Source organism: Lissotriton vulgaris, chromosome 12, assembly GCF_964263255.1.
Source record: "Lissotriton vulgaris chromosome 12, aLisVul1.2, whole genome shotgun sequence".
NCBI lineage: Eukaryota > Metazoa > Chordata > Amphibia > Caudata > Salamandridae > Lissotriton > Lissotriton vulgaris.
The window spans coordinates 762,156,523-762,183,690 of NC_141700.1; the positions used below are offsets into that span (position 1 = coordinate 762,156,523).

Consider the following 27,168-nt stretch of genomic DNA (forward strand, 5'->3'; position numbering starts at 1 on the left):
CACGCAAGAGCCTTTCGAACCCATTCATAAGGCATCCTTCATTGGAAACCCCTTTCCTTGTAGCAAGAAAATCAGCTCATAGGGTTAGTGAAATCCAGGCCTTGTGCTCTAATGATCCTTTCACAGTCTTTCGCTCGAGCAAGTTAGTCATGGGAACTCACCCTAAATTCCTTCTCAAGGTTATGTCTGATTTCCATGTTAATCAGACAATATATTTGCCAACATTCTTTCAGAATCATTCAACCCCGGATAAAAGATCTCACCATTTCTTGGATATAAGGCACGTCTTAATATTTTATCTAGATAAGACACGCGACATCTGCAGATCGGACCTGTTGTATATCAACTAGGCTCGGTCTGTACAGGTATAGCCTTTTCCAAGCAATCCATCTTCAGGTGGATAGTCCCTTTTCATACTGTTGTGTTACCAAAAAGCCAATAAGATGTTGTCTGCTAAACCCAAGGCACATTCTACTAGGGGCAAAGCAGCAAACGCCGCTTTGATACAAAATGTCCCTATTGGGGAGATCTGTAAAGTGGCCACATGGCGCTCTGTACACACATACACCTAGCACTATTGTTTGGACTTCGAGGCTCAAGCAGGTGCCCAAGTGGGACAAGCCTCCATCAGAAATGTCTTTGCTTAACACAACCTTAGTGTTGTGTCCTCTCTTTTTTTCCACTGTGTTTGATGGGGACAGGCTTGGTAGTCTATTCAAATGCTTATGACTATCAGTGAAGATCACCCAAGAAAGAAGGTATGGTCTCTTACCTATAATCCCAGTTCTCTCTTGGGGAAATCTCAACTGAAGTCAAAAGCGACCCTCCCTCCTCCTCAGTGGGCATAGCGGACGACATCGTTATGTACCTTTAAATTATTCTTCCAGTCAAAAGGAACTGAGGCAACTGCCTTCCACAGGGCATGATGGGATACTGGCGGTCTCTGAGTCCTTAAAGGACAGACACTGTTTTACACTCACATAATAGCAACCTCTGAGGCTACACGGTCCTGCTATCTTTCACCTTTTACTTCTACAAAAAGGGTTTGTGAAAGAGATTTTCGCTGTTTATACAATAATTGCTTTAATATTATACTAAAAAGTTTTTTTTTCATCCTTTTGCAATTACAATCTGAAGAATTCCTCCATTGTAGCCTGTTTTGTAGGCTGCATATGTTCTTTCTTAAGTGTTTCTGCAGGCCTTCCTGAAGAAAGGCGAACGTCTACACTTAAGAAGATTTATATGGAAATGTGCTCTGAGATTCCCGCACGTGGGCTGAACTATTCAAATGCTTATGACTTCAGTGGAGATTCCCCCAAGAGAGAACTGGGATTACGGGTGAGAAACCGAACCATCTGAAGCATTCAGTATCTGGCTCCTTGTCTCAGAATGCATGACAGTTAGTATCCTCAGCAGACATCTTGGAATATTGAGAGCAGCAATTTTACACCTTCATGTTGGCCAGTTAACATTGTTGAAAAATTTATAAATGTGGTGTAAATTGGTTACTCCCTACCTGTCACGTATTTATCAAGTACCACTTGAAGAACAGTGAGGTTATTCAGACATAAAGAAAACTTTAATGCTTCACAGGAAAAAATTGATTAGTATCAACACGGCTTTGAAGTGATTCCAGTACAGCTTTAGCAATCATGGTTCCGGTGACATCAAAATGACCAATTTATGTACAGTTCAACATATTCCATAGTGAAATTAAGCCCTCCTGATTCTCTAATGCAAAATCTTGGGGAAGATTTTACTGAAGTCAGTCCAAAAGTGTGAACGTTTTTGCGAGAGAAGATAGATGTGTTGTAGGGGAATTTAATGAATTTGTTTGAATCCTTAGAAACCATGCTCATTTAGGGTACAGGCAAAAGAGACAACACTTAGTGGTAGAGGTTGAAGGAGAGGTTCAAATGTGTATTAATGAACTTTGAGAAACATTCTTGTGGTAATCAAGCACAAAGCTAATAAAAAACTGACATGTTTACCATGTATGTATGTGAGTGTTTTAGCTTTCTTCACCGTTTTCTTTCCTCTGTGTTACTATTTTCCCACCTTTTTCTACTTTATACAATCCCTCTTTCCATGTCTTTTCATTATATCTATTATGTCATCTTCTTTATTTTATTCCTTAAAGTGCTTATTCTAGCTTGCATTTTAGTGCTTGGGCCCCTTAAATTTACTTTATAGTAATTATGCCCTATTTTTCTTTTCTCACCTTGTTTGTACTCTTTTGCTTTCTGTTTTGGCAGAGAACTCATCATGGGAGAAGATCCTGCTCAACCTCGGAAATTCAAGAAAAAAATGAAGGAAGGTGAACTGGAGGAGCCAGCAGATGCTCCTGTCAATGATGTGAGTTTTAGCGATGCAACATTTTTGGTTAAATGCTATTCTTTAATGAAAACGTTTATTTATTGCAATTGAAAAATAACTCTTCCCAAGATTTTTACAGGGTGTTTTTAGGGCCTTGCCTTTCCAAAAAGACCCTAATGGCTCCTTCTCATGGGGAATGTTTCGGTAGCATAATTGCCATATCACTTGGCCTGTAACGGGGTGATAGGTGTTCTTCACAGAATGTAAAATTTAATAAAGATATGGAATTGACTATTGCACACATGCAAGGACGAGACACATCACAGTAACAGACACATATTTGAAAAGCTGAGAGGCCCATCTCAACCAGCTGACAATTCAACGCATTTGGAGTCACAGACAGAAAATGTATCACATCCATTTTCTAGAACTGAAGGTAGTATATTTTGCCTTAAAATACTTCATCCCATCCACAGAATCAAAGTAAATTGTGATTCAAAGAGACCATACGACCACCATGCACTACATAAACAAGCAGGGAGGAATCAGGTTAAGCCAACTTTCCCTTCAAGCACCATCGATGTGGTATTGGGCCCTAGCCAGAGGGATCACAGTGACTGACATACTTATTCAGCATCACTAAATCAATAAGCAGATTTTCTCAGTAGATATCACAAGAAAAAGCACAAATGTGTCCTTAATAACGAAGTTTTAGAATCGGTCCCCAGAGAATGGAGTACCCTATTGTTAGAACTGGGGGTCTCTAGTTGACAATGGTAAACACCTATGTCCAAATAGGGACCCTTGCTTCTAAGTCAGGATAGAGGGATTACACTCCTAGATAACCCCTGCTCACCCCCTTGGTAGCTTGGCATAAGCAGACAGGCTTATCTCAGAGGCAGTGTGTTAAGCATTTGTGAATATACACAGCAATACAGTGAAAACACTACAGATGGACACCACTCAGGTTTTATAAAAATACGTATTCTTTATATAGACTTAACACAAGACCACAAATGACAAAAATCCACAATACTGTACTTAAAGTTGACTTAAAGATGGTAGAAGTGGCTTATTTCAAGTTGATGATAAATGCGACAAAGTTCTCACAAAAGTACCTGGATGCGTAACACAAAACAAACGAGGTTCGCAGGAATGGAGATGCGTTGGTTCCTTGCTTCAGGGGAGATGATGCGTCCTGCCTCAATGCTTGTGCAGAGTAGGGGATGCGTCTTGGTCCTTACCGGAGAGGAGGTGATTTGTAGATTCTCGTGATGCCTTCGGTTGCGATGCAGCAAGATGGTGCTTCGGTGCGATTCGACGATCTGGTGCGATGTGATGGCGACCTTGATGCAACGGCGTGAAGATGATGCGTACATGCACTGACAGCCGTGCGGCGAACCATTGAGTCTCCCATCCCTCTCTCTTGGTCGGATCACTATGCTATCCCCATAGATTTAACGAACGCCACTGGGAACAGCAAGGAAAGTGAGCCTAGTAAAAGGGAACTGAGGCGTAATCTTAGAAGTATTACCAATGACATGCTTGCTCCCAGATTGCCAAGTTGGGCGATTTCCTCAGAGGAGGATGTAGGCTCTGCAGTTGAGAGGATCGACACTGCCATCAAAACAGCCATTGATGACCTTGCCCCAGTCTCACTGTACTACTCTGTGAGGAAAAGTCCATCGGCACCGTGGTTCTGTGAATCATTAAGACTTCTCAGGCAGGGAGTACGAAGACAGGAACGTCTTTGGAGGACTAGCTGGGACTTGCGAGATAGGGAGAGTCATAAAATCCTCCTAAAGAATTACAAGAGGGAAGCAATTAGGATCAAACAGGAGTATTTTACCTCTCTTACCACCTCACTCTCTTCGCCGAAAGAGCTGTTCAAGATAGTAGACACGCTCACATCACTGAAGGTACCAGACCCTGTGATGAGTTCACAGCAGCTCTGCAATGATATTGCACAATTTTTCCAATCTAAAATTGTGGATATATACTCGGCCTTAGAGCTTCAGAGGTCGGTCCTATCTACCACACTGTGTCCATCTGTCCCTTCGATAACATCCTCCAAGGAGTTGCTGCCGGGGTGTTTGTCCAGCTTTCCACCCCTCTCCCTCCAGGAACTTGAAGTCCTTCTGCTAAAGACCAGATCGGGCTCCCCCTTAGACCCTTGCCCCTTGAAGCTCCTCAAACAATGTAAGGAGTCTCTCCTGCCTATATATCTAGAGATCATGAACAGGGCAATGAGGGACGGTACTTTTCCCGTACAATGGAAAAGAGCGGTGGTTAAACCACTGTTAAAAAACCCCACATTAGACCCGGGTGCCCTCAAAAATTTCCGCCACATTTCGCTGCTCCCAGCCCCCGCAAAGATGCTGGAAAGCCATCTAAACCAGCATCTTGCAGCCTTTGTGGAAACCTCTGGCCTTTTAGATCATTCGCAGCATGGATTTCGGAGAGAGCATAGTACTGAGTCGGCCCTCACCATTGTGCTTGATAACATCCGCACAAGAGTGGATAAGGGCCAGACTACCCTCCTCATTCTGCTAGATCTCACGGCTGCGTTTGATACCCTGTCTCCCTCAGTGTTAACATCTCGACTGAGGGAGATAGGGGTTGAGGGGCCAGCACTTAGTTTGCTGACCTCTTTTCTCGGCCAGAGGGAACAGAGAGTCAAGATGAGGGAGTTTCTATCTCCATCCCTCCCTGTGCAGTGTGGGGTCCCTCAGGGGTCGGCATTAAGTCTGACCCTTTTCAACATCTATGTGACCCCACTTGCCAGGCTGATTAGATCTTTTGGGATGGAGGAAGTCTCCTTTGCCGATGACACGCAGATCTTGATGTCTCTCACCCAAACTTTCATCTCGGCTGCCTCCAATTTTAGACACTGTATGGAGGCAGTGGCTCAATGGATGATTTGCAATTCATTGAAGCTCAATGGCGAGAAAACAGAGATTCTGGTGTTCAGAGGTAAGGAGGAAATCTGGTCGTCGGAATGGTGGCCCTCATCCCTGGGCCAGTGCCCTATACCCACTGCCTTGGCCAGGAACTTAGGAGTCATGATTGACCCCACCCTGGGGATGGGTCATCAAGTAAACAGGACCATCTCTACTTGCTGGGGCATAATAAACATCTTGCGGAAGATAAAACACTATCTGTCCCCTCAAGCCAGGAAGCAAATTGTAGTTGCTCTAATAGGCTCAAGACTCAACTATTGTAATGTCCTATTCTTAGGCATTAACAAGGGCCTTATAAGGCGACTTCAAATGATACAGAATGCCACAGCGAAATTTGTACTAGATTTACCCAAGCGGGCTTCCGCTACAACTGCCAGAAAAAGTTTGCACTGGCTCCCGATAGAGTCCAGGATCTCTTTTAAGTCCCTATGCCTGATCTATGGGGCTTTGGCTTCAAATGGATCTAGAGGCCTGAGGGACCTGCTGGTTCCCTATTCCCCTTCTAGAACTCTGCGCTCAGCCAACAAATCTTTGTTGGCAATCCCTCGTGTCCGTAGAGCCAAGTGGGGTGACGGAGCCTTCTCGACTTTGGCTCCAAAGCTGTGGAATGCTCTGCCAATTGAGATTAAATCCCTCCTCTCTAAGCAAGCCTTTAGGAAGACGCTCAAAACGTGGCTATTTGCCAAAGCCTACCCTTAGCTCTAGATTTGCCTTTTTTGATTTCCTTTGATTAGGCGCCTTGATGCCTTCGGGCTTAGTTGCGCGTTTATAAATTTCATTTCATTTCATTCATTTCAACTCTGTACTTTGGAGCCGCAACAGGCCCTGCGACACGCTTCTCCGGTGATGCGACGGCAGACGGCTGCGACAAAGATACGCTTCTCGGGAGATGCGACGAAGGCACGCTTCTCTGGCGATGCGACAACAGCTGCAGCGGCAAACCGCTTCTTCTCGTTGAGTTGCGCTTCCAGCTCCCAGCGACACGCAGACTTCTGTAGATGAATTCCCAGCAAGAAAATTCAGAGGGGGAGCTGGTGGTGAAATCTGGTAGCCCTGAGACTTCAGCAGGAGGCAAGCACAAGTTCAAGCCCTTTGAGAAATATTCTGCAAGATGATGAAGTTCTTTAAGAGTTTCTTCTCCTTTCCTTGGCAATAAAGAAAGCACTGCAGGCCAACCCAGCAAACAGCACACTGGCAGAGGGGCAGTCCAAACTCCTGCAGCTTCCTTGGTTCTTCTCCTTGGCAAAATGTTTGTCTTGGTCCCAGAAGTGATCTAAAGTTCTTGAGTCTGGGTCCCAATATTTATACTACTTTTTTCTTTGTTCTCTGAAGGCAGAGAGGCCTCTGCCTATCCCAAACCAGTTCTGGTCAGTCCTGGAGCACTTTGTTTACTTGTCTCCTTCTTTCCTTTCACAGTGTAGGCCAGGGACATCAGACACACCACAGGAGGTGGAGCCATCATTGTAGAGGGAAGGCCCAGCCTTATTCAGGTCCCAGGTGCAACTCCTCCCTCCCATCTAGATGCAGATCTCTCTATTCAGCACTTTGCTGACTCACCCTGTCTCCTGGAATCCCCCAGTCCCTGTCACTCAAACTCCAGACAAGGAATACACAACCTAGCAGAGACAGGCTTGGATAGTTAGGCAAGAAAATACCTACTTTCTAAAAGTGGTATTCAAACACAGAATGTTAAAACCAACTTCACTAAAAGACGTATTTTATCATTCTGAGTTCAGGCATACTAAATTCGAATTTCTACCATGTTCCCTGAGTCAGTTCGGATTATCAGATTTAATAATGAAACTGCCCATTCTGGCCTATGGAGAACAGATAGCCTTGCAATAGTGAAAAACAAAAATGGCTGTAATTCGTTATTAGGACATGCCACACACACCATGACGTGTCCAACCTTATCCTTGCAATGCACCCTGCCCTTGGGCTACCATAGGGGTGTCTATATGAAGAAAAGGGAAGGTTTAGGGACTGGCAAGAGGGTGCACTGGCCAAGTCGACATGGCAGTCACAGACTGCACACAGGCTCTGCAATGGCAGGCCTGAGACACACTTTACAAGCTGCTTCTGTGGGTCACACAACCAGTGCTGCAAGCCCACCAGCAGCATTTGATTTACAAGCCCGGGGCAAACATGGTGCACTGTACTAGGGTCTGACAAGTAAATCAAATAACCAAATCAGGGAGTCACAAATTAGTACAAAAATTTAACATAGGGAGCACTTGCATTGTGGCACTGAATAGCAGTGGCATAGTGCCCAAAGCATCTAACCAGCAAAACAGTTCAAAAACAGAGGAGGCAATCAGTAAAAATGGAAGGGAGACTCACGCCAATGATACCAGGTCTAACACCTATCAATAGACCTATTTGCAATGGCAAAAAGCAAAAAATGTGGCGACTTATCATCCAGGGCTCCAGAATGGAACTCAATGGGCAGGCCTTTTTGATACACTGTTCAGTTCCATTTGTCCACACCTTTCCTCCAATACTACTATCATTGGTGATTGTCAAGTTGTGCAGATCATGTGCAAAGATGATACTGATAGCTCACGATTGGACAAGAAAGTGGTGATACGAAGATCTCACTCAGCACTGGAGATTGGCTTGCAGACCGCACCTCCTGACCATACTTCAGGTCAGGCACACCACCCTTGCCTACAGTCTTCGAATTTAGCTGCATGGCTCCTCAAATCATAAAATATGGGCACACAAGTGTTCCTCCACAATGTATGTAGGTTGTAAAAGAAGCAAAATGCCCTTTGACAAGATCCTGCTACACCTTAAAATGGAAAAGATTCTGTGTCTGGTAGCTTGTTAAAGGTCATATTCTTTGGTCCATTGGTCCAGAAGAAGTTATTTTACCATATATACTCTTTCTAGCGATATACTCCATCAAAGCCCATCTTAGAGCTATGAAATCCAACCGATTTCTTTCTTCAACATTCCAGTGTTAAATAATTTTTTTGAAGGTCTTAAAAAGTCTATCCAACAATAAAGGTGCCACCTTGGGAACTCAACCTAATTCTATCCACATTAATGGGTCCACCATTCAAACCAATTCAGGGGTCTACTTTGCAACACGTTTCATAGAATATTTTTTTTCTTATTACAATCACTTCTGCTAGATAGATTAGCGAATTGCATGCTTTAACAGCTCATGAGGTAGGTACTACTTTTGATTCCAACAGAGTTATTTTAAGGACTCATTCCACTTTCCTATCAAATGTAGTGTCAGATGTTCATATTAAACAACCCATTATTCAACTTTTTCCTAAGTCTTCTACTCCAGCAGAGAGAACACTACATATACCATATGTTATTGTTTTACTTAGACAGATGAAGTCACCGGATAAATAAAACAATTATTCATCTGCTAGAGAATTCTAGACACAGGTTCCTTACCTTAGAATATTCCCCAGGTGTCAGACTGGATCCGGAAACCTTTGATCAGCAGTACCCCTGTTTGTGGCTTCATTCTGCTTTGCGTGGCGGCATCCGCACTGGAAATGATGTGCGCTGTGCCTATATAGGCATCACTCAAGCATGCTGGCATCAGTTGTTTTCTTTCCGTGTCTGTCAGCACAGATTCGGAGAGAGCTACCACTAGTCAATTTTCAACTGACCTTTTTCGGCCTTTATAAAAATATAAAAATATTTTTGGGAGACTGAGGGTCTGATTTTTTTTTAAAACAAATTTTATTTGTCTGTAAGTACATATTCTGCAGAGCTCCGAGACCCGGAGTCGTCAGCAACAATGGGAAACAATAATAATTGCAGCAGACTTATACTAAAACACTAACACCCCCCTCCCCCCATCCCCCTAAGTGCGCCGCTGCCAATGCACATATACAGGAAAGAATCTATGCAAAGCATGCCAAGTTCGGTAGGACACTTCTCAAGTTGACCATTGTTCCAGTTATCAAAACGTCGGGAGGGCGTCCCTCTCGGGTGGAGGATCCAAGTCCAGCCCTCGGTAATCTGCCCACCTCTTTCAAATTTTAAAGAGTTTACAAGGGCACCCTCTGGCCAAAAACACAGGCTGCTCCAATCCCATGCAGAAGTCCTTGCCATTCCTCCAGGCAGCCAATAGCGGGGCCAGCACCTCAGCTAAGCAGCTAAACACTCCGGCCCAGAATCTGGATAGCGCAGTGCACCCCTATACAGTCTGTAACAACGTACCCACCTCCGATCCACAACGGAGACAGTCAGGGGAACCAATCATTCTCTTCCAGGGGATCCTCATCAATAGTCATAAGCATTAGAATATTCCCGCCTATGCGCGGGACCCTGGTAACATTATATTATATGTGCCCCACATATATATATCCATATATATATAAACATATATATATATATATGGATATATGGATATAAATAAAAATAAGCAATTGCAGCCTAATAAACATCAGAGCTGAATTATGCTGTAAAGAAATTCCATAAACCATGAACAAACATGCATTATAAAAATGAGAGACAACAACAGTATTGTTTTCAGAACTGTTTTAATGCTCAGAAAGCAGTGGCAATTCTCATGAAACACTGAAAGCATAGGAAGATCCCAGGCTGCATTGCAAAACTACAGTCTAAAAAGACTGATAAGCTAACCTGCATCAACATGCAGCAAACTGACACTGTGCCTTTAAGGCACCCATGACCCCTAGCTTCCCATCATGCCTCAGGGGTGACAGTTAGGTCAGTTGTTCTTTCCGGCTCCTTCAAGAAGGGCCCTGGTAACTCAGCTCCACTGTTTTCTGGCTGTTTGTCAGAAAATTCCTTCATTATTCAGATTTTTTTGACTTACTTTGACATTTTACATCAAGTCAAGTAGGTATCAGTCTTTATTAGCAGTTTTTTTGAGGCTTTGTCTCTCAAAATGCCCTCACTCTTTGATAACTGCCCTTCTTGTGGCAACAAGAAGGCCAAAACAGACAGTCATGATGTCTGTATACTTTGTTTGCCTGAGCATCATGACCCAAAGACCTGTCCTCACTGCGAGCGCCTGTCTGAAAGAACTCTTAAGGACAAGGAGAGGAATCGCATTTATGGCCTGGCCCAAAGGTCATCCAGAGGAAGATCTCCGGTGAAGAAGGGCTCTAAGAGGGCTAGAACGCCTTCAAGGGACAAGTCTTCACGTCCTTCAGTTTCAGCGTCGGGCTCGGCGCTGAAGAAACAACTACAGGTGGGTCATTTATCGAAAAAACGACCGTCAACGGCGGGCTCGCCGTCGAAAAGAAGATCAGGTTCGTCGCCAACGTCGAGGATTCCAGCTCCGTCGTCGAAATCCCCTCCGCCGTCGTCAACCAGGTGACGATCGTCGTCGAGGGAGGTCACTCCTCCGCCATCGTCAACAGGGCGACGATCGTCGTCGAGAAAAGTGACTCCTCCGCCATCGTCAACCAGGTGACGATCGGCGTCGAGGACCAGCACCCCTCCGTCATCATCAACTTGGTGACGATCGGCGTCGAGGACGAAGACCCCTCCGCCGTCGTCAACCCGGCGACGATTGGTGTCGAGGGACGTTACACCTCCGCCGTCGTCATCCAGACGACGATCGGCATCTAGAAGTGTGACCCCTCCGCCATCGTCAACAAGGCGACGATCGGTGTCGAGGCCCAAGATCCCTTCGCCGTCGACAACCAGACGTCGATCGGCGTCGAGGAGACGATCTTCGTCGGCGTCTCATCGGCGCTCGGCGTCGAGGGTGGCCAATACCCCTCCGCCGTCGTCGCATAGACATTCGACGCTGAGAAAGGAAGCTCCGTCGTCGGCTGGTCATCGCCGTTCTGCGTCGAGGGACCATCATTCCTCGCATCGCTCGCCGTCGAGACATTCAACGCCAAGATTACTTGCTACGTCGACGTCCCAGAGGTTTCCGACGTCAAGAGAGAGGGTTCCATCGTCGGCAGTGCAGCGCTGTTCGACGCCGAGAGACCAGCGTTTGTCGACATCGAGGCATTCGACATCAGAACACCCGACGTCGAGGCCACATGAAAGGGCTGATTCGACGACAAGGGACTCTGTGATTATGGTGGCTGAATCAGCTTCGCGCCCCTCCTCTTCATCTTCTGGCTCCTCAAAATCACTCTCAAGGTTCAGAAGTCCGGTCAGCAAAATACCTTTACGACGGACAGATCCTTCTTCGGAGGGGGTGAGGTTGTCCCCAAGATGGTACCAACCTTTGGATCGTTGGTGAGACTCAGGGGCTGCCAAGCGGATGCGAGAGTGCGCTAGTCCTGAACACAGGTCTCCACTTCAAAGACTGGTGGCGGAAGTGGACAGACGCAGCCCTCCCAGGCGCCAAGTTGAAAGATCGCCTGTGAGGAGGCCATCTAGGTCTCGTTCTCCCAGAAGGGAAGAGCCGGCCAGATCTAGTTCTCCCAGAAGGTAAGATCCAGCCAGATCTCGCTCTCCAAGAAGAGAAGAGCGTCCAAGAAGATCGCGTGAAAGGAGGCATGGCTCTCATCACTGGAGTCGAAGAACTCCATCGTCTTCTTCTTCTTCTTCTTCCTCAACCCGATCTTCCAGGAGAAATTTTTCTTCCACACTGACAGATAGTTCTATCTCCAGAGTTTCTACAGTGGACGACATCAACACGTATCTAGATGTCTTGCAGAGAGGGGCTAAGAAACTGAACATTGAGATGTCTGTTCCCCAAGTGGCAACGACAGTGATTTTTGAAACGTTGCATCAAAAATCAGTTTCACATCCATTACTACCCTTGGTTCCGGGTATTATGGATCTGTTAATGGCGTTTTTCTAACTCCAGCGACTATTAAGGCGGTGCCGGCTCGCATACAGAAAAAATACAAGCCAGCTGACTCCGACCCAGTCTATGTGAAGGCTGACCCTCCAGCAGACTCTGTGATTGTAGCGGTGGCTCGGAAGACACATGCAGTGTCTGCCTCTTCCTCAGTGCCACCAGACAAAGACAGCAAATCACTGGACTCGTGGGGTCGGAAAGTATGCAATTCTGCCTCTTCTTCTCTAAAGATCTCCAGTGCGGCCGCTCTATTAGGTAGATATGATAGAGCCCTATGGGATTCCATGGATCGTTTCAAGTCCAAACTACCAAAAGAGGACCAGAAGGACTTTGAGGAAACGCTGACAAAAGGCTGCCTAGTGTCTAATCAAATAATTAGCACAGCGGCGGACGGCGCAATGCTGGCGGCTCATTCTTATTCTCATGGAGTTTGTGCCAGGAGGTCGTCTTGGCTGCGCCTCACAGGCCTCAAGCCCGATGCACAACAACGCATCTTAAACCTTCCTTTTTCTGGTTCTTCTCTCTTCGGGGAACACGCGGAGGAGGAGATGAGCCCTTTGAAAGCGGTCGGTCTAGAGAAGAAAAAGGAGTTCAAGCGCCGCTTTAAAACCAACAAGGGCAAAGGGGCTCAACGGAGGGTTCAAACCCCTCAGTGGTCCCAAAACAAGAGTCAAGGCAAGTCCCAATTTCGAGGAGGCAAATCGGGCAGAAGTAGAGGAGGTCACCAGCAGTACTCTAACACGGCGAGGCGAGGAAAAGCCTGAGCAGTGGCTTCCTCTGCCGCCGTTGCCCACTCCAGTGGGAGGAAGTGCTTCACAACATCTGGCAGAGTGGGTCAGCATCACAAAAGATCGTTGGGTGCTGAATATACTGCGCAATGGATACACGCTATGTTTCTGTGCGCTCCCAAAGAACATTCCTCCGAAGAAATCTCTTCCCCACCAGTTGGAACTGCTCCGGAGAGAGGTGAAAATTCTTCTGCAAAAAAGAGCCATAGAAGAAGTACCTCCCTCTCAAAGGGGAAAAGGAGTTTACTCCAGATATTTTCTTGTTCCCAAAAGAGATCAGGAGGACAAGTTTAGACCCATCCTAGACCTTCGTCTTCTAAACAAGGTCATAGTCAAAGAAAAGTTCCGCATGCTAGCTCTTCACCAAATATGTCCACATCTGCAAGTCAGGGATTGGATGTGCTCGGTGGATCTGCAAGATGCATACTTTCACATTCCGATTGCACTGCGTCACCGAAAGTACTTGAGGTTTGTGATCGGCAACAAGCATTACCAGTACAAAGTGCTGCCCTTCGGGCTCAAGTCCGAACCACAAGTCTTCTCCAAATGCATGGCAGTGGTGGTGGCTTTCCTTCACAAAAAGGGACTTTTCATCTATCCGTACCTGGACGACGGGCTCATGAAAGGTCCATCTCCTGTACAGGTAGTGAATGATTTCCAGCTTTGCCTGCACCAGTTGCACAAACTCTGGCTCCACGTCAACTTGGAGAAGTCAGTCCAGTGGCCAACACAGTCCATCCACTACCTAGGCTCTGTTCTGGACACAAAATTGGGAAAAGTGTTTCCTTCGGAGGAGAGACTTTTTCTATGTGGCAGAAATGCAAAGTTCTGCTCGAGTCGAGAAACCCAACAGTCCGACAGGTTGCCTCCCTACTAGGTTCCATGGCGTCCTGCATCTTTCTCATACCGAACGCCAGGTTGAGAATGCGTCCTTTACAGTAGGCTCTGGAAGACCAATGGGACCAAGCGACAGGGCGTTGGGAGGACCGGATCAGTCTGCCCCAAGCAGCGAAGACTTCCATCAAATGGTGGACTCGACCGCAGAATGTTCTGGTCGGAGTGCTTTTTCACCAACCTCTCCCAACGCAGTCAATAGTGACAGATGCTTCTCTACAAGGCTGGGGGGCACATATGGGGTGCCTTCAGATTCAAGGTCGGTGGTCGGCCCAGGAGCAGACCTATCATATCAATATGCTGGAGCTCCGAGCGGTGCATCTTGCGCTCAAAGCTTTTCTTCCAGCGATCAAGACGAACTCAGTCCTGGTTCAGACAGACAATACAACCACCATGTTCTATTTGAACAAACAAGGAGGCACAAGATCACGCCCTCTCTCCCTGGAATCACAGGTGATCTGGCACTGGCACTGGCTTCTCGCTCGAAATCTCACAGTGGTAGCAGTGCACCTTCCAGGCGAGTTAAACGTCAAGGCAGACGCACTCAGCAGGCACTTAAGATCAGCCAGACTGGGTGCTAAACGACAAGGTGGTAGACAAGCTTTTTCGTTGTTGGGGTCGTCCGACTATAGACTTGTTTACAGACGACAAAAACAAAAAATGCCACGCCTTCGCGTACAGATTCCACCGGCCAGGGACGCAGGGGAATGCTCTCTTGTTGGATTGGTCAGAGACATTTGCTTATGCATTTCCTCCCCTATCGCTGATCCCAAAGGTGGTTTCCAAGCTCATCAGGTCGAACATGGAGATGATTCTCATAGCTCCGGACTGGCCACGGCAGTGGTGGTACCCGGACCTTCTTCATCTGTCTGCGTGTCCACACAAACGGCTACCTTGCAGGCCAGACTTGTTGAGCAAGATGAACGGGAGGATCCTGCATCCCAACCTTCTGTCACTGAACCTGACAGCATGGCTCCTGAAGTCCTGCAGTACGGACACCTCCTGAATATATGCACATTTTAAAAGAAGCTAAGAGGCCTTCCACAAGAGCGTCTTATGCGTTCAAGTGGAAGAGGTTTTATATATGGTGCAGGGAGCGTCATCTTGACCCTACTACGGGGCAGGAGGAGGTTGTTCTACCATACCTCCTTTCCTTAGCAACATCTGGGTTGAAGTTTGCTTCCATTAGAGTACATCTGTCAGCCATTGTAGCGTATAGGAAATCACCAAATCAACTTTCTTTCTTTCAAGTTCCAGTGGTCAAGGATTTCCTCCAGGGGTTGAAGAAAGTCGATCCCCCTGTGCGAAATCCTTCTCCTCCTTGGGAGTTGAACCTGGTTCTATCCAAGTTGATGAGGCCTCCTTTTGAACCCATCCACAAGGCCTCGTTGCAACACCTCTCTTGGAAGGTGGCGTTCTTGGTGGCAATTACATCAGCGCGAAGAGTAAGTGAGATACAAGCGCTGTGTACAAAAGAACGCTACACTGTTTTCCACCACAACAGAGTAGTCTTAAGAGCACATCCATCCTTTTTACCTAAAGTGGTCTCTGATTTTCATATTAATCAGTCCATTTCTCTTCCATCTTTTTTTCCAAACCCTACGACCCCGGCTGAGCGGTCTCTGCACTCTTTAGATCTGAAGAGAGTGCTTAAGATTTATTTGGAAAATACCAAAAGTATTAGGAAGATGGATCAGCTCTTTGTCAACTATGGTTCAATGAGAACAGGCTTTCCAGCTGCCAAGAGATCCATCTCCAGATGGATTGTTTCCTGTATTAAATTGGCTTATCAGCTGGCGGGCAAGCCATTACTGTTGTCACCTAAAGCACACTCTACTAAGGGGAAAGCGGCCACTGTAGTTTTTTTACACCATGCCCTATGTCTGAGATTTGCAAGGCTGCAACCTGGAGATCAGTTCATACCTTTACAAGGCATTACTGTCTTGAATCTGATTTGAGATATGGTTAACCTAAATGTTTCATGGTTTTTTCAGTCTCCGCAAAGAACAACTGACCTAACTGTCACCCCTGAGGCATGATGGGAAGCTGGGGGTCATGGGTGCCTTAAAGGGACAGTGTCAGTTTGCTGCATGTTGATGCAGGTTAGCTTTTCAGTCTTTTTAGACTGTAGTTTTGCAATGCAGCCTGGGAGATTCCTATGCTTTCAGTGTTTCATGAGAATTTCCACTGCTTTCTGAGCATTAAAACAGTTCTGAAACAATACTGTTGTTGTCTCTCATGTTTATAAAGCATGTTTGTCCATGGTTTATGGAAATTCTTTACAGCATAATTCAGCTCTGATGTTTATTAGGCTGCAATTGCTTATTTTTATATATTTATATATGTTTATATATATATGGATATATATATGTGGGGCACATATAATGTTTCCGGGATCCCGCGCATAGGCGGGAATATTCTAATGCTTATGACTTTGATGAGGAAACCCCTGGAAGAGAACTAGGATTACAGGTAAGTAACTAATCCTTCCCGCCCTCCACAAACGCTGCCGGGTGAAGTAAGTACGATGTAGGTACTTAAACTGAATAAGTCGCAGACGCGTAGAGATTTCAGCCCCCCCTCGGGCTTGCCAGGGCCTCTGCCCAATCCTCTCCCTCCAAGTGCCCTACGTCCCCTCCCACGCGGCCTTAAGTCTGTGTAAGTCAGAATAACAGTGGTGTACTAGCGTCTGGGAAATACGAGAGGGCTTCTTATCTGGCAGTTCCCCCATAAACAGCTTGGCCTCCAGGGAACTGAACTCAGGAAGGCTCTCCAGGTCAGCCAAGTGTGGTGTCAAAGCATGCCGTAACTGAAGGTATTTAAACAACTCTGTGCTGGGCATCCCAAATTCATACTGGAGATTCTGGAATGACTTCAGGGAAAGGCCTGACATCACGTCCCCTAATGTAGGGATACCTATCGCATCCCACCCTCCGAAGCCCAACAGAACGTCCAGGAGGGACAGGCGACCATTGATCCAGAGGGGGGTCTCCTGAGTAAGCACATTCCACCATCCTATTCTGCGTAGCGCAGCTCTCCAGACATGAAACACCACCTGAGTGGCCGCGGGGAGCTACCCTCTCAGCCGTGCCGAATACAGCAGAGCATGCACGGACGCAGAGCCCATGAGAAACCGCTCGACCGCATAGGCCGGGTCATTCCTATCGCCATACCACCAATCATTGAGGACCATCAGGTGTGCCACTTGGTAGTAAGAGGGCACGTCGGATGTAGCCAGCCCCCCAGTAAAGGAGGACATAGATGGATAGTGGCATACGGGTCCACACCTTCATATCTTCACGCGTGTGATCCCATACCGGGGCAAGATTGCGCTCCCGGGAAGCAGTCGCAGCTTCCGACAGGTAGACCCCCAAATATTTCACTCCATCCGTCGCGAGTCTCAGACCCGACTCCCACCCTCCCACTTGCCATTGGCCCACGAGTATCCAAAGCGTGGACTTACCCGGGTTCATATAGAGACCAGACGTTTCACCGAATATTTGCAGTATGCGCAGCAGCCTCGGCCCGAGCGCTCCAGGTCCGTTAGAAAGAAAAGGATATCTTCCGCGTACAACGCAATTTTGTCTGTCAAGTCCGTCGAAAGCCTTTAAGTTGAGCATCAATGCGCACCCACGCCGCCAAGGGCTACATAGCGACCACGAACAAGTAGGTGGAGAGGGGACAGCCCTGACGCGTCCCCCACCGCACCGAGAAGGATCGGGAGTCTGCACCCCCCACCCGCACCGAAGCCGTGAACTCAGTATGCAGCAGCTGAATGTACGCCAAAAATCGGGGGCCCAGGATAAGCCGTCGTAGCAGGGCGAACAAGTAGGTCCAGCTCAGGGAGTCGAACGCGCAGTCCATGTCCGCCAAAAATAGAGCGGCCTGCTCCCCCAACCTCCTCCAGGCCGATACTGCCACATGGGCGCGCCGAATATTATGGCGAGTGGCTTGTTGAGGCATAAAACCTGCCTGATCCGGGTGGACTAGATCTGCGATATGGGGTTTGAGTCGATTGGCCAAAGCCTTGGCCAAGACCTTGGCCTCCATATTAAGCAGCGAGATCGGGCGGTATGACGCGTGGGCCTCAGGAGGTCTACCCGACTTCAAGAAAACCACCACCTCCACATGTCGCCAATCCGGAGGGAGAGCTCCGCTCTCACACACTTCTTCAATGACCGGACGAAGGCGAGGACCCAGCTGCACGTGAAATCTCTGGAAGAATTCACACGGGAATCCATTTGGGCCCGGCGCCTTTCCAGGGTTCAACTCACCCAGAGCTGCACCCAATTCATCGTCAGTTAGAGGGACATCCAAACTATCGCGCACCTCGTCCCAGACCCTCCGCGGGGGGAGATCATCGATAAAGCGCTGGACTACGTCCGCCGCCAGGCATTCCTGGGAGGCATAGAGCCCCTCATAATATACAGCAAAGCTCTCCGCAATCGCCGGGGGTTCAAGTATGGGTGCTCCCTCAGGATCCAAAATCCGAGGCAGCGGCTGAGCATGGAGAACACCCTGACACAGGCGGTGTAGCATCTTACATGATTTGTCCCCCCACTGATACACTCAGCTGTGCGTGGCCAGCCAACCCTGCCTAGCCTCCTCCATCAACACTGCCGTGTATTGCTGTTGGGCCAATACCAACCGTCTTCTAGCGGGCCCCCACCCTCCTCGCGGCTCCTACGTTCTAGCTCCTCTAGGGCCGCCTCATGCTGCACTAATGCCTGACTCTGCTCTCTGTGGGCTGCCGCACACTAGGAGATGTCCACCCCCCGCATGGTGGGCTTCATAGCCTCCCAAAGGGTAGTCGGGGAGTCCACTGAGCCTGTATTAAGGGACAAGTAGCTATCTATTTCTTTGGCCATATTATCCCTGTAGCCCTCCTGCAGTAGGTGCCACCCAGACAGCCGCCACCGAAATGGCTGCCTGGTCGGCCGACGCTAAAGGGAAGAGCAACCGGGGAGTGGTCGGACAGGGCTCGCGGCAGGATATCAGCAGACATCACTCTATGGGCCAACCCCCGCTGAACAAAGATGTAGTCCAACCTAAAAAAGGAGTCATGGACAGAGGAGAGATATGTGTATTCCCTACGTGAGCCATGTTTATAGCGCCAAGCGTCCGTCCAGTCAAGGCAGGTCACCAGGGCATGCAGTTTGGCGGGGGGACCCTACCTCCCCCACTCCCCCTTCCTCCCGCCGCCCCACTGCGCCACATGTCGCTATCCAGATCCATGACGTCGTTCTAGTCCACTTCCACTATCAAAAGGGCATCAGGTAAGGCACACCAGAGGGACAGGAGTTTCTCCTCTAATGGCCTCTGTAGTGGCGGCGGGGCGTACACACATCCCAGGGTAATTCTGTCCTCCCCCACCCTACCCTGCACAAAGACATACCTGCCTTGCGGGTCAGCCCAAAGCCTGTCATGGATATAGGACACCCTCTGGTGGATAAGGATAGCAACCCCCCTAGATTCCCTCGTGAATCCAGAGTGGTACACTTGAGCAAACCCAAACCGTTGGAGACATAAGGCCTTGGTACCTAACAAATTGAGTCTCTTGAAGAAGTAATATAAAATTACAATATCCCAACAGGTAACATTTAGGAAGACAATTACTGTAGCATGCAAAAAGCATTACAAAAGCATGCAAATTAAGGAGACAAAAAATTCAAACGATTTATATATAATAATTGCTTATATATTTGATTATGTAGAAAAAATCGGACAAGGTCAAGTTGAATAATTATAGCAGCACAGGGATCAAAAATTTCAAATGACAACCGAAAGTAGACTTGGTGCACAAATATATACAAGTGGTGTAAAGCGACGCAAGGGATGGGGTGAACAGCGTGGACGGCGCAACGTGAACAAGGTGAGAATATTATACAGTGAGTGGCTCAGTGTGTGACATAGTTAAGGTGACTTAGAATAACATATCACAATTTCAATTGAGGCAAACTGAATATTGCGTCATAAATAGCGCTGTGGGGTCGACGACGTTTCGGTCCCTGATCAATTAGGACCCTCCTCAGGACGGGGTTGTCTCATTTTCAAGGCTGTGGGGCGAAAGGGAAAGGATGAGGGTGGCGAAAGGGACGAGGAAGGGGGAGGGAGGGCCGGGGGGAGGGCGGGGGAGGGCAAAGAGAGGGCACAACTACCAGCTAGCAGGGAAGGTCAGGGAAACCAGAATGTAACCTAGGCGACTTGGTGCAGAGAGCACGTGGAACCAAGGGTGGGGGGGCCAATGGTTCCCAAAAAGGGTTGGGGCAGGGCGTGGAGGGTGTCGAGCAAGCGCTGTAGGCCAATGGGTGTCCAACTGATGAGCACCAGGTCAACCACATAGAATAGATTTGATAAATACAGGCCTCCAAGCTTTGGGGCATGCGAGTTGCTTTCGTTCAGCATGGCTGATAACTCTCTCATAAAGAGATTAAAGAGTATTGGGGCTAGCACGCAGCCCTATTTCAGACAGGAGGTCGTGGTGATCTTCTTTACATATTCTTTTGCCAATGTGATTGTTCTTGATTGTGAAAAGCTGTCCCGATGTAAAGATGTAGTCGGTTTGGGGCGGTGTTGTTTCCAATTCAGCCAAGGGGATGTTTGTGCAAGTTTGGGTTCCGAGGTTTCTGTTGATATGAGATTGGAGGAAATTTGTCCAAGCCTCTTCAGTCACATGTGAGTTGATGCCTTGTCTCAACGGATTAGCCAGAGTATTGATCCTATGCCAAAATTGCGAGTTGTAGTTGGTCTTGATATCATGCAGAAGTTTTGCCCAGAGAGTCTCTTCTGCTTCTTTTTTGAGGCTCCAGATTAGTTTCCTACGAGTTGCTTTTAATTGACTCAGTTTGTGCAAGGCCACGAGGTCTACACCACCTTTTTTTAGTTTCCAAAGTGCGCGATTTATGGATGCTTCAAGGTGTTTTACTTGTGAGTTGTTTCCAATGGTGAGGTTGAGGGGTCTGTTTTGAGAATGAGCTGTTGTCATGTTTTGGTGTTTTCCTTTTTGACTCTATATTTGTTTCCTAGATTTTTTGTGAATGTCTCTCAGCTTTCTATTGTATCAAGCTCTGCAGCTTGAACTTCTCAGAGGAGTTTGTTTGCAAGAGTGATGAAGCCTTCCGGGTCTGCCATTTTATCATCGATGTTTGCAACAAAGATGGAAAGTGAGTTAAGGACTGACAATTGAATGTCCATCTTATCAGATTGATATTGCTTGGCATTTACGGACCTTTGCATTGTATGTGCTCCGGATGTCTTCTTTTTTCTGCAGTTTGTCTTGTTTTATGTTATATTCTGAAGAGCTCTTTTTTTAGGTCTCGCCTGTCGATGCGCATGCGCATCGAGCAAGCGAGACTATTGCGAGTTATCCACTCTTTATCCACACTGCAAGGAATCGTGGCGATTCCTTGCAGTGCCCGTGACTTTTAAGGTCAATGCGCATGCGCATTGAGCTTATGCGCATGCGCATTGACCTTAAAAGCGCGTGCGCGTGCACGTCCGTCTCCTAACAACACACACACACCCTCTCCCCCGCTCCGCCCCCTCCCGCCGTGTCGCATTTCTCTTTCTCCTCCCCCTCCCCTCTCTTCCTTCCGTCTAACGCCGTGTCGCACCTCTCCCCTCTCCGCCCCCTCCCCGCTCCGCCCCCTCCCCTTCCCTCCGTGTCGCATTTTTTTGTCCTTCGGACTCCTATGGGTTTTCGCTCTCCCTGTGTATACATACCAGTGCGAACCCCTCTGTGCGACACGCCCCTTCCCCACCTCCTCCCCCAGACCTATTGGACGATTCCACGTCACCTGGCCTCGCCCCCTCTCTACTTCCTTCCAGACATTTCTGGTCTCCCTGACTACGCCCGAGGCTCCTGACTGACCCGGAAGCACTCCATACACGTCCAGAGGTATGTGTATCATCAAGGCTGCTACTTTGGCTACTTGCGCTGGCCTCGCAGTCCTTTGACCAGTACCTCTCTCTCTCCCCTCAGATTCAGTATCGGCCATTTCGGTACCCCCGTGGATGTACCGTACTTTCAACCGGACAGAAGACATCGATTTTTGTCCGCCGGATCCACGTCCTTACCTACTACCCTGTTGCGAGTGGCTACAGAGACCAATCAGGTACACTGCCTCTAGCGCCCACCTCCCGTGATCACGCCTACCCGACCCAATGTCCTAAACCCCTGTTTCCCCACAGATCACAGCCCCCTCTGATGTGTGTTCGAGCCACCGCCGAGGACTTATTCACTACCGATGCCTCACAGGTATATTGCATGCAAGCGCCGCCATAATACCAACCACCCCCCTCCCCCCTATCAGCTTTCCACCTCCTCCCTTTGTTCCTCTACGCACGTGTCCCAAAGTTTTTTTTCTGCCTGTATTTCATAGCCTCACTTATGGCCCTATCTACTATTAGTTCTCCTACACGCGCTTTTAGTCTGCTCTGTAGCAGCTATCATTCTCCAACCTGCCATCAATTTCACAACGCGTGCTGCTTACACGCAGTTTAGTCCTGCCCATGTGCTACTCAGAGTACCAGTTGTTCCCGTACCTGTCATTTAACCATGCTACGTGCGCCGTAGACCTGTGCTTAGTCACGTTTATTCGCAATTTTTTTTGAAAGAGTATCGGGAACGACGCTCAACATCCTCTTGATTCTTGATGATGTCCTTTGGTGTCAGTCTATGGACCCAGTAGGGAGGCAAGTAGGAATCTATTTAGTTGTCAGTTTTATTTTTTATTCAGGGTTGTTTTCTGGGCGATTTTGACCGGGGTTTTACAAAATTGTTACAGGGCATTAACTTTTCTAGATTTTGAAAATTGGCCGTTTTCACCAATTGCCGGGTTTGTTCAGCATTGCATAGTGACTGTTGGTATGTAATGTTTAAGAGTGAGGTTTAGAATATGCCAATGGCAAAGTTTGGAACTTTCTGTTTGGGGACACTCACCCACCCTCAACCCCTCACCCTCACTCACTCACCCTCAACCCCTCACCCTCACTCACTCACCCTCACCCACCCTCAACCCCTCCCACTCAACCCCTCACCCACCCTCAACCCCTCACCCTCACTCACCCTCACTCACCCTCAACCCCTCACCCACAACCCCTCACCCTCAACCCCTCACCCTCAACCCCTCACCCTCAACCCCTCACCCTCAACCCCTCACCCTCAACCCCTCACCTCAACCCCTCACCCTCAACCCCTCACCCTCACTCACCCTCACTCACCCTCACTCAATCACCCTCACTCACTCACCCTCACTCTCACTCACTCACTCACCCTCACTCTCACTCACTCACCCTCACTCACCCTCACTCACCCTCACTCACTCACCCTCACTCACTCACCCTCACTCACTCACCCTCACTCTCACTCACCCTCACTCACCCTCACTCACCCTCACTCACCCTCACTCACCCTCACTCACCCTCACTCACCCTCACTCACCCTCACTCACCCACCCACTCACCCACTCACCCTCACTCACCCACCCTCACCCTCACTCACCCACTCACCCTCACCCTCACTCACCCTCAACCCCTCACCCTCACCCACCCTCAACCCCTCACCCTAACTCACACTCACTCTCACTCACCCTCAACCCCTCACTCACCCTCAACCCCTCACTCACCCTCAACCCCTCACTCACCCTCAACCCCTCACTTACCCTCACCCTCACCCCCTCACCCTCAACCCCTCACCCTCAACCCCTCACCCTCAACCCCTCACCCTCAACCCCTCACCCTCACCCTCAACCCCTCACTCACCCTCACTCTCACTCACTCGCCCTCACTCACCCTCACTCACCCTCACTCACCCTCACTCACCCTCACTCACCCTCACTCACCCTCACTCACCCTCACTCACTCACTCACCCTCACTCACCCTCACTCACCCTCACTCACTCACCCACTCACCCTCACTCACCCTCACTCACTCACCCACTCACCCACTCACCCTCACTCACCCTCAAACCCTCACTCACCCTCAACCCCTCACCCTCACCCACCCTCAACCCCTCACCCTAACTCACACTCACTCTCACCCTCAACCCCTCACTCACCCTCAACCCCTCACTCACCCTCAACCCCTCACTCACCCTCAACCCCTCACTCACCCTCAACCCCTCACTCACCCTCAACCCCTCACTCACCCTCAACCCCTCACTCACCCTCACTCACCCTCACCCTCACTCACCCTCAACCCCTCACCCTCAACCCCTCACCCTCACACAGTGCAATAGGTCTCGGAGCATTTGAGTTAGAGCTTTTAGAAATGTTTATGGCTTTTTTTTTAATTCTTTAGCATTGGCTACAGGGAACAAAAATGCTAAAGATTTACAAAAAAACCCATAAACAATTCTAAAAGCACTAACTCTAATGCTGCGAGACCTATTGCATTTCTAATGCTTGTTTTTCTTGTCGTTCGTCTTGAGAGGCCCGCGTGTATGAAGCTACCAGTTCCTCTCATTCCTCTGGTGTGAGGTAAGATGACTCTAGGTCCAAATCCTGGGTTTTTAATGCATATGACCCTTTCATTTTTTTATTAGGTTGAGTTTGAACAATGCTTTGCAGGGATTGGCGGTGTGTTTGTTCCTGGGTTGGTTGGTCCGACTTCTCTGCCGTTGTTGTTTGGATGTGTCTGGTGATTGTCTTCCTTCTTTTCTGGCTATCATGCTGGTTGTCATGTTGTGGGGGTCTTTTTTGCCCTGGGTGACCTCCATGACCTCAGATGTGGTTGAAAGGATGAGTTGCCTTTCTAGTTTAAATTCTGCCTCTGTCTGTGCCTCATGTTGTTGGGGGTCCTCTAAGAGTCCTCTCTCTTCCCTGGAGGTGATGGTGTTGTGAGGGAGGTGTGTGCATGCTTGTGGTTCTCCTCGACTTTTTTCGTGGGGTGTACTAGCCGCTTATCCGGGCTATCTTCTTGGGTATGCCAATCAGGGTTAAGAGGGTTGTTTCCATCTTTTCCCTTCTTTCTCGTGGCCGCTGCATAACTCATGGCCTGTCCTGGGCCATCAATCTCTTTCCCAGTGAGTTTTTCATTGTTTTGGGGCATTGCCAGCTCTGGTTGGTACAAAAGATCTTGGCTTGTCTGCCCCTTTTCGTCTTTTCCTGTAGCCTTTTCTTCTTCCCTTGTGTCTGCTAGTTTTGTTGCGTCTGGGCCTTTTCCTGCACTTGCGAGCTTTAGACAGTCCGTCTTCAGCTGCCCTTGTACTATCTTCTGTGTTAGGGTTGGTTGGAGAGGAGAAAGGAGATTGTTTACATTGTTGTTGCTCAGGCACAGAACTGGCCCAGCGTCTTTTATGAAGGAAAATTTGGTGTATATTTTTAGGTGACAGCTACATTTGGTCGAGGTGGTGGTTAACGGAGCCTGCAGGTTGGTGAAGAGTGGTGAGATCAAGGGACCGTCATCCTCCTTTTTCATCTGTTTTCCTTCGATTTCTTTAATAGATGTCTTCTTAGTTGTCTTTTCGCATCCTTTTGTTAGGTTTTGTTACCACCTGCTGCCTTGCTTTCCCCGATCTCATTGTGATTGTTGACAGTGGCCCTTCTAATTTCACTGCTTTCCTCGTTCCTTTAACGGCAGCCAGTGACTGCCTTTATTGCCTTGTCGCCTTGTCTTCCACACAGATTCCTTGGCTTTCCTTGGCTGTCCTTGGCTGTCCTTAGCTATCTGTCTTTCCTGTTTTTTGGTGGACGGTTCTAAGTTGGAGCTGGTTCATAGGATTCAAGTAGGCAGGTGTACAGGCGTCCGGTTGTGCAGGTGCGTTGCCCTAAGTAGTGGTGGTGCGTAGGGGAGCACCGAGGGCTATGTGAGGTAGCAGGCTGTGGGATGGGGGTAAGCCGCACTGGGCTAACCCTGGCCGCTTCTGCTCCTATTGCCACAGCACCAACCACCTAGGGTCTCTCACTGCCCTCTGTCCTTTTCTTGGCCTGTGCTCTGTGTCACGCCGTCCTTTGCTGGATTTGAGGTGTCTTTGCTGAAAGTGCTCAACGCTTATTAAGCTTGTTCAGTTAGTCCCCTCCGTCTTTATGTGACTTCTTTGGAAGTGGCGTTTCAAGTGAGCTCCATGGGTCCGCTCAGATTGCTTGAGGCCTAACTTGTTGCTCTGATTTGCCAGTGTTGCTATGTTGCAGCTACTGTCGACAAATGGTGCTGATTATGTCAATGTTGTACAGTTGTTAGCTTTTGATGTTTCTGTGGAGGGCAGCAAGGCCGATTGTATTTGTGGTGTATGTGGTTTTGCAGTTAATTGTGACTTTTGACGCTGGTAGGGGCCAGTAGGGGGTTTGCCCACTGCTTGCACTTCCTGCCTCTCTGTCTCCTAGTTAGCTGCTTGTTAGCCTCTATCCAGCTGCTAATCTGCCCACTGATCTATCCTCAGACCCCCCGCTAAACCCCTAAGGGTAGCAACTGCCTCAAACCATGAGGTCTCCTGCTCACTCGTCTCCTCTCCGCAGGGGTTGGGTCGGGATAGGTCAGGTCAATTGAGTTCAGAACAGAACAGGACAGGGAGTCTCCCAACTCTGGGTCTTGGGGTCTTTTTCTGAGCGGGTTTCCAGCTGTGCCTCTGCTGCCTGCCAATTCATACTAAGTGCCCCTGGGCGTTTTTCCTATCTCCTTCCTCCTTCCTCCTGCAACCACCGCTGCCACTTCACCTCCGTCAGTCGAGTGAGCCTCGGGTGATGGACAACAGTCGGTGGAGCCCAGTTGTTAGTGGGGCTCCTTCAAGGCTAGTGGGGTTGTGCAAAGCAGGGCCTTGTGGTGGCTGGTGGAGTCGGGGTCTGAGTTGTAGGTCTCCTGATCTGCGGCCAGTGGCGGTCTTTTGCGGCAGTCTGCTGCTGCACTGCCGTGAGCCTCCCGGCCTGATGATGTCCAACATAAGTCGTGGAACTTGGATCGTCCGTGAGTCGCATGCAGAGAAAAACTGACAGCTGCATCAAAAGTAGGTCGAGGTAGCTATTCCCACTACTTTCTGGTGCGAAAGAAGGACAGAGGCCTCCATCATATACTCAACCTGTGCCTTCTGTTCCTCAATTCATAATGCTTACACTTGCTAAAGTTCTCTGTGCCCTGGACCCAGGAGAATGGATGGTAGCATTAGACACATATTTTCACCTCCCCATCATGCCTGCCCACATACATTACCTGTGGTTCCCAGTGGGCCCAGAAAACTTTCATTTTTCCATATTACTCTTTGGCCTTGACCTTTGTTGTTCACCAAGGTGGTGGCGGTGGTTGCAGCACATCTGGGAGATCAGAGATGCTGACTGCCGTTATCTCGATTATTAGCCGCTGAAGGTGTGCTCGCCCCAGGCAGTTGTCTCCCACCTGTGGACTAGGCAGATGTTCTGTACATGCTGGGATTCACTATCATATTGCTGAAGTCACACCTGCCACATTTTCATATGCTCCCCTTCATCAAAGCTGTTCTTCACACTA

General features: G+C 48.5%; 1 protein-coding gene and 1 long non-coding RNA gene across 4 annotated transcripts in view; both read left to right on the plus strand.

Moving 5' to 3' along the window:
• The window catches only part of CHD3 (chromodomain helicase DNA binding protein 3), an 813,321-nt gene that overhangs the window by 262,032 nt on the left and 524,121 nt on the right, over positions 1-27,168 (plus strand). For all 3 annotated transcript variants that reach the window (XM_086946072.1, XM_086946074.1, XM_086946073.1), the window contains exon 13: positions 2,256-2,355. In XM_086946072.1, coding sequence (XP_086802198.1) covers positions 2,256-2,355 — 100 coding nt within the window. The remainder of the gene's footprint in view (positions 1-2,255; positions 2,356-27,168) is intronic.
• Positions 21,456-22,116, plus strand: LOC147678617 (uncharacterized). The gene is made up of 3 exons (XR_015302583.1): positions 21,456-21,627; positions 21,712-21,844; positions 21,921-22,116. It is a non-coding gene; the product is annotated as an uncharacterized LOC147678617 (long non-coding RNA).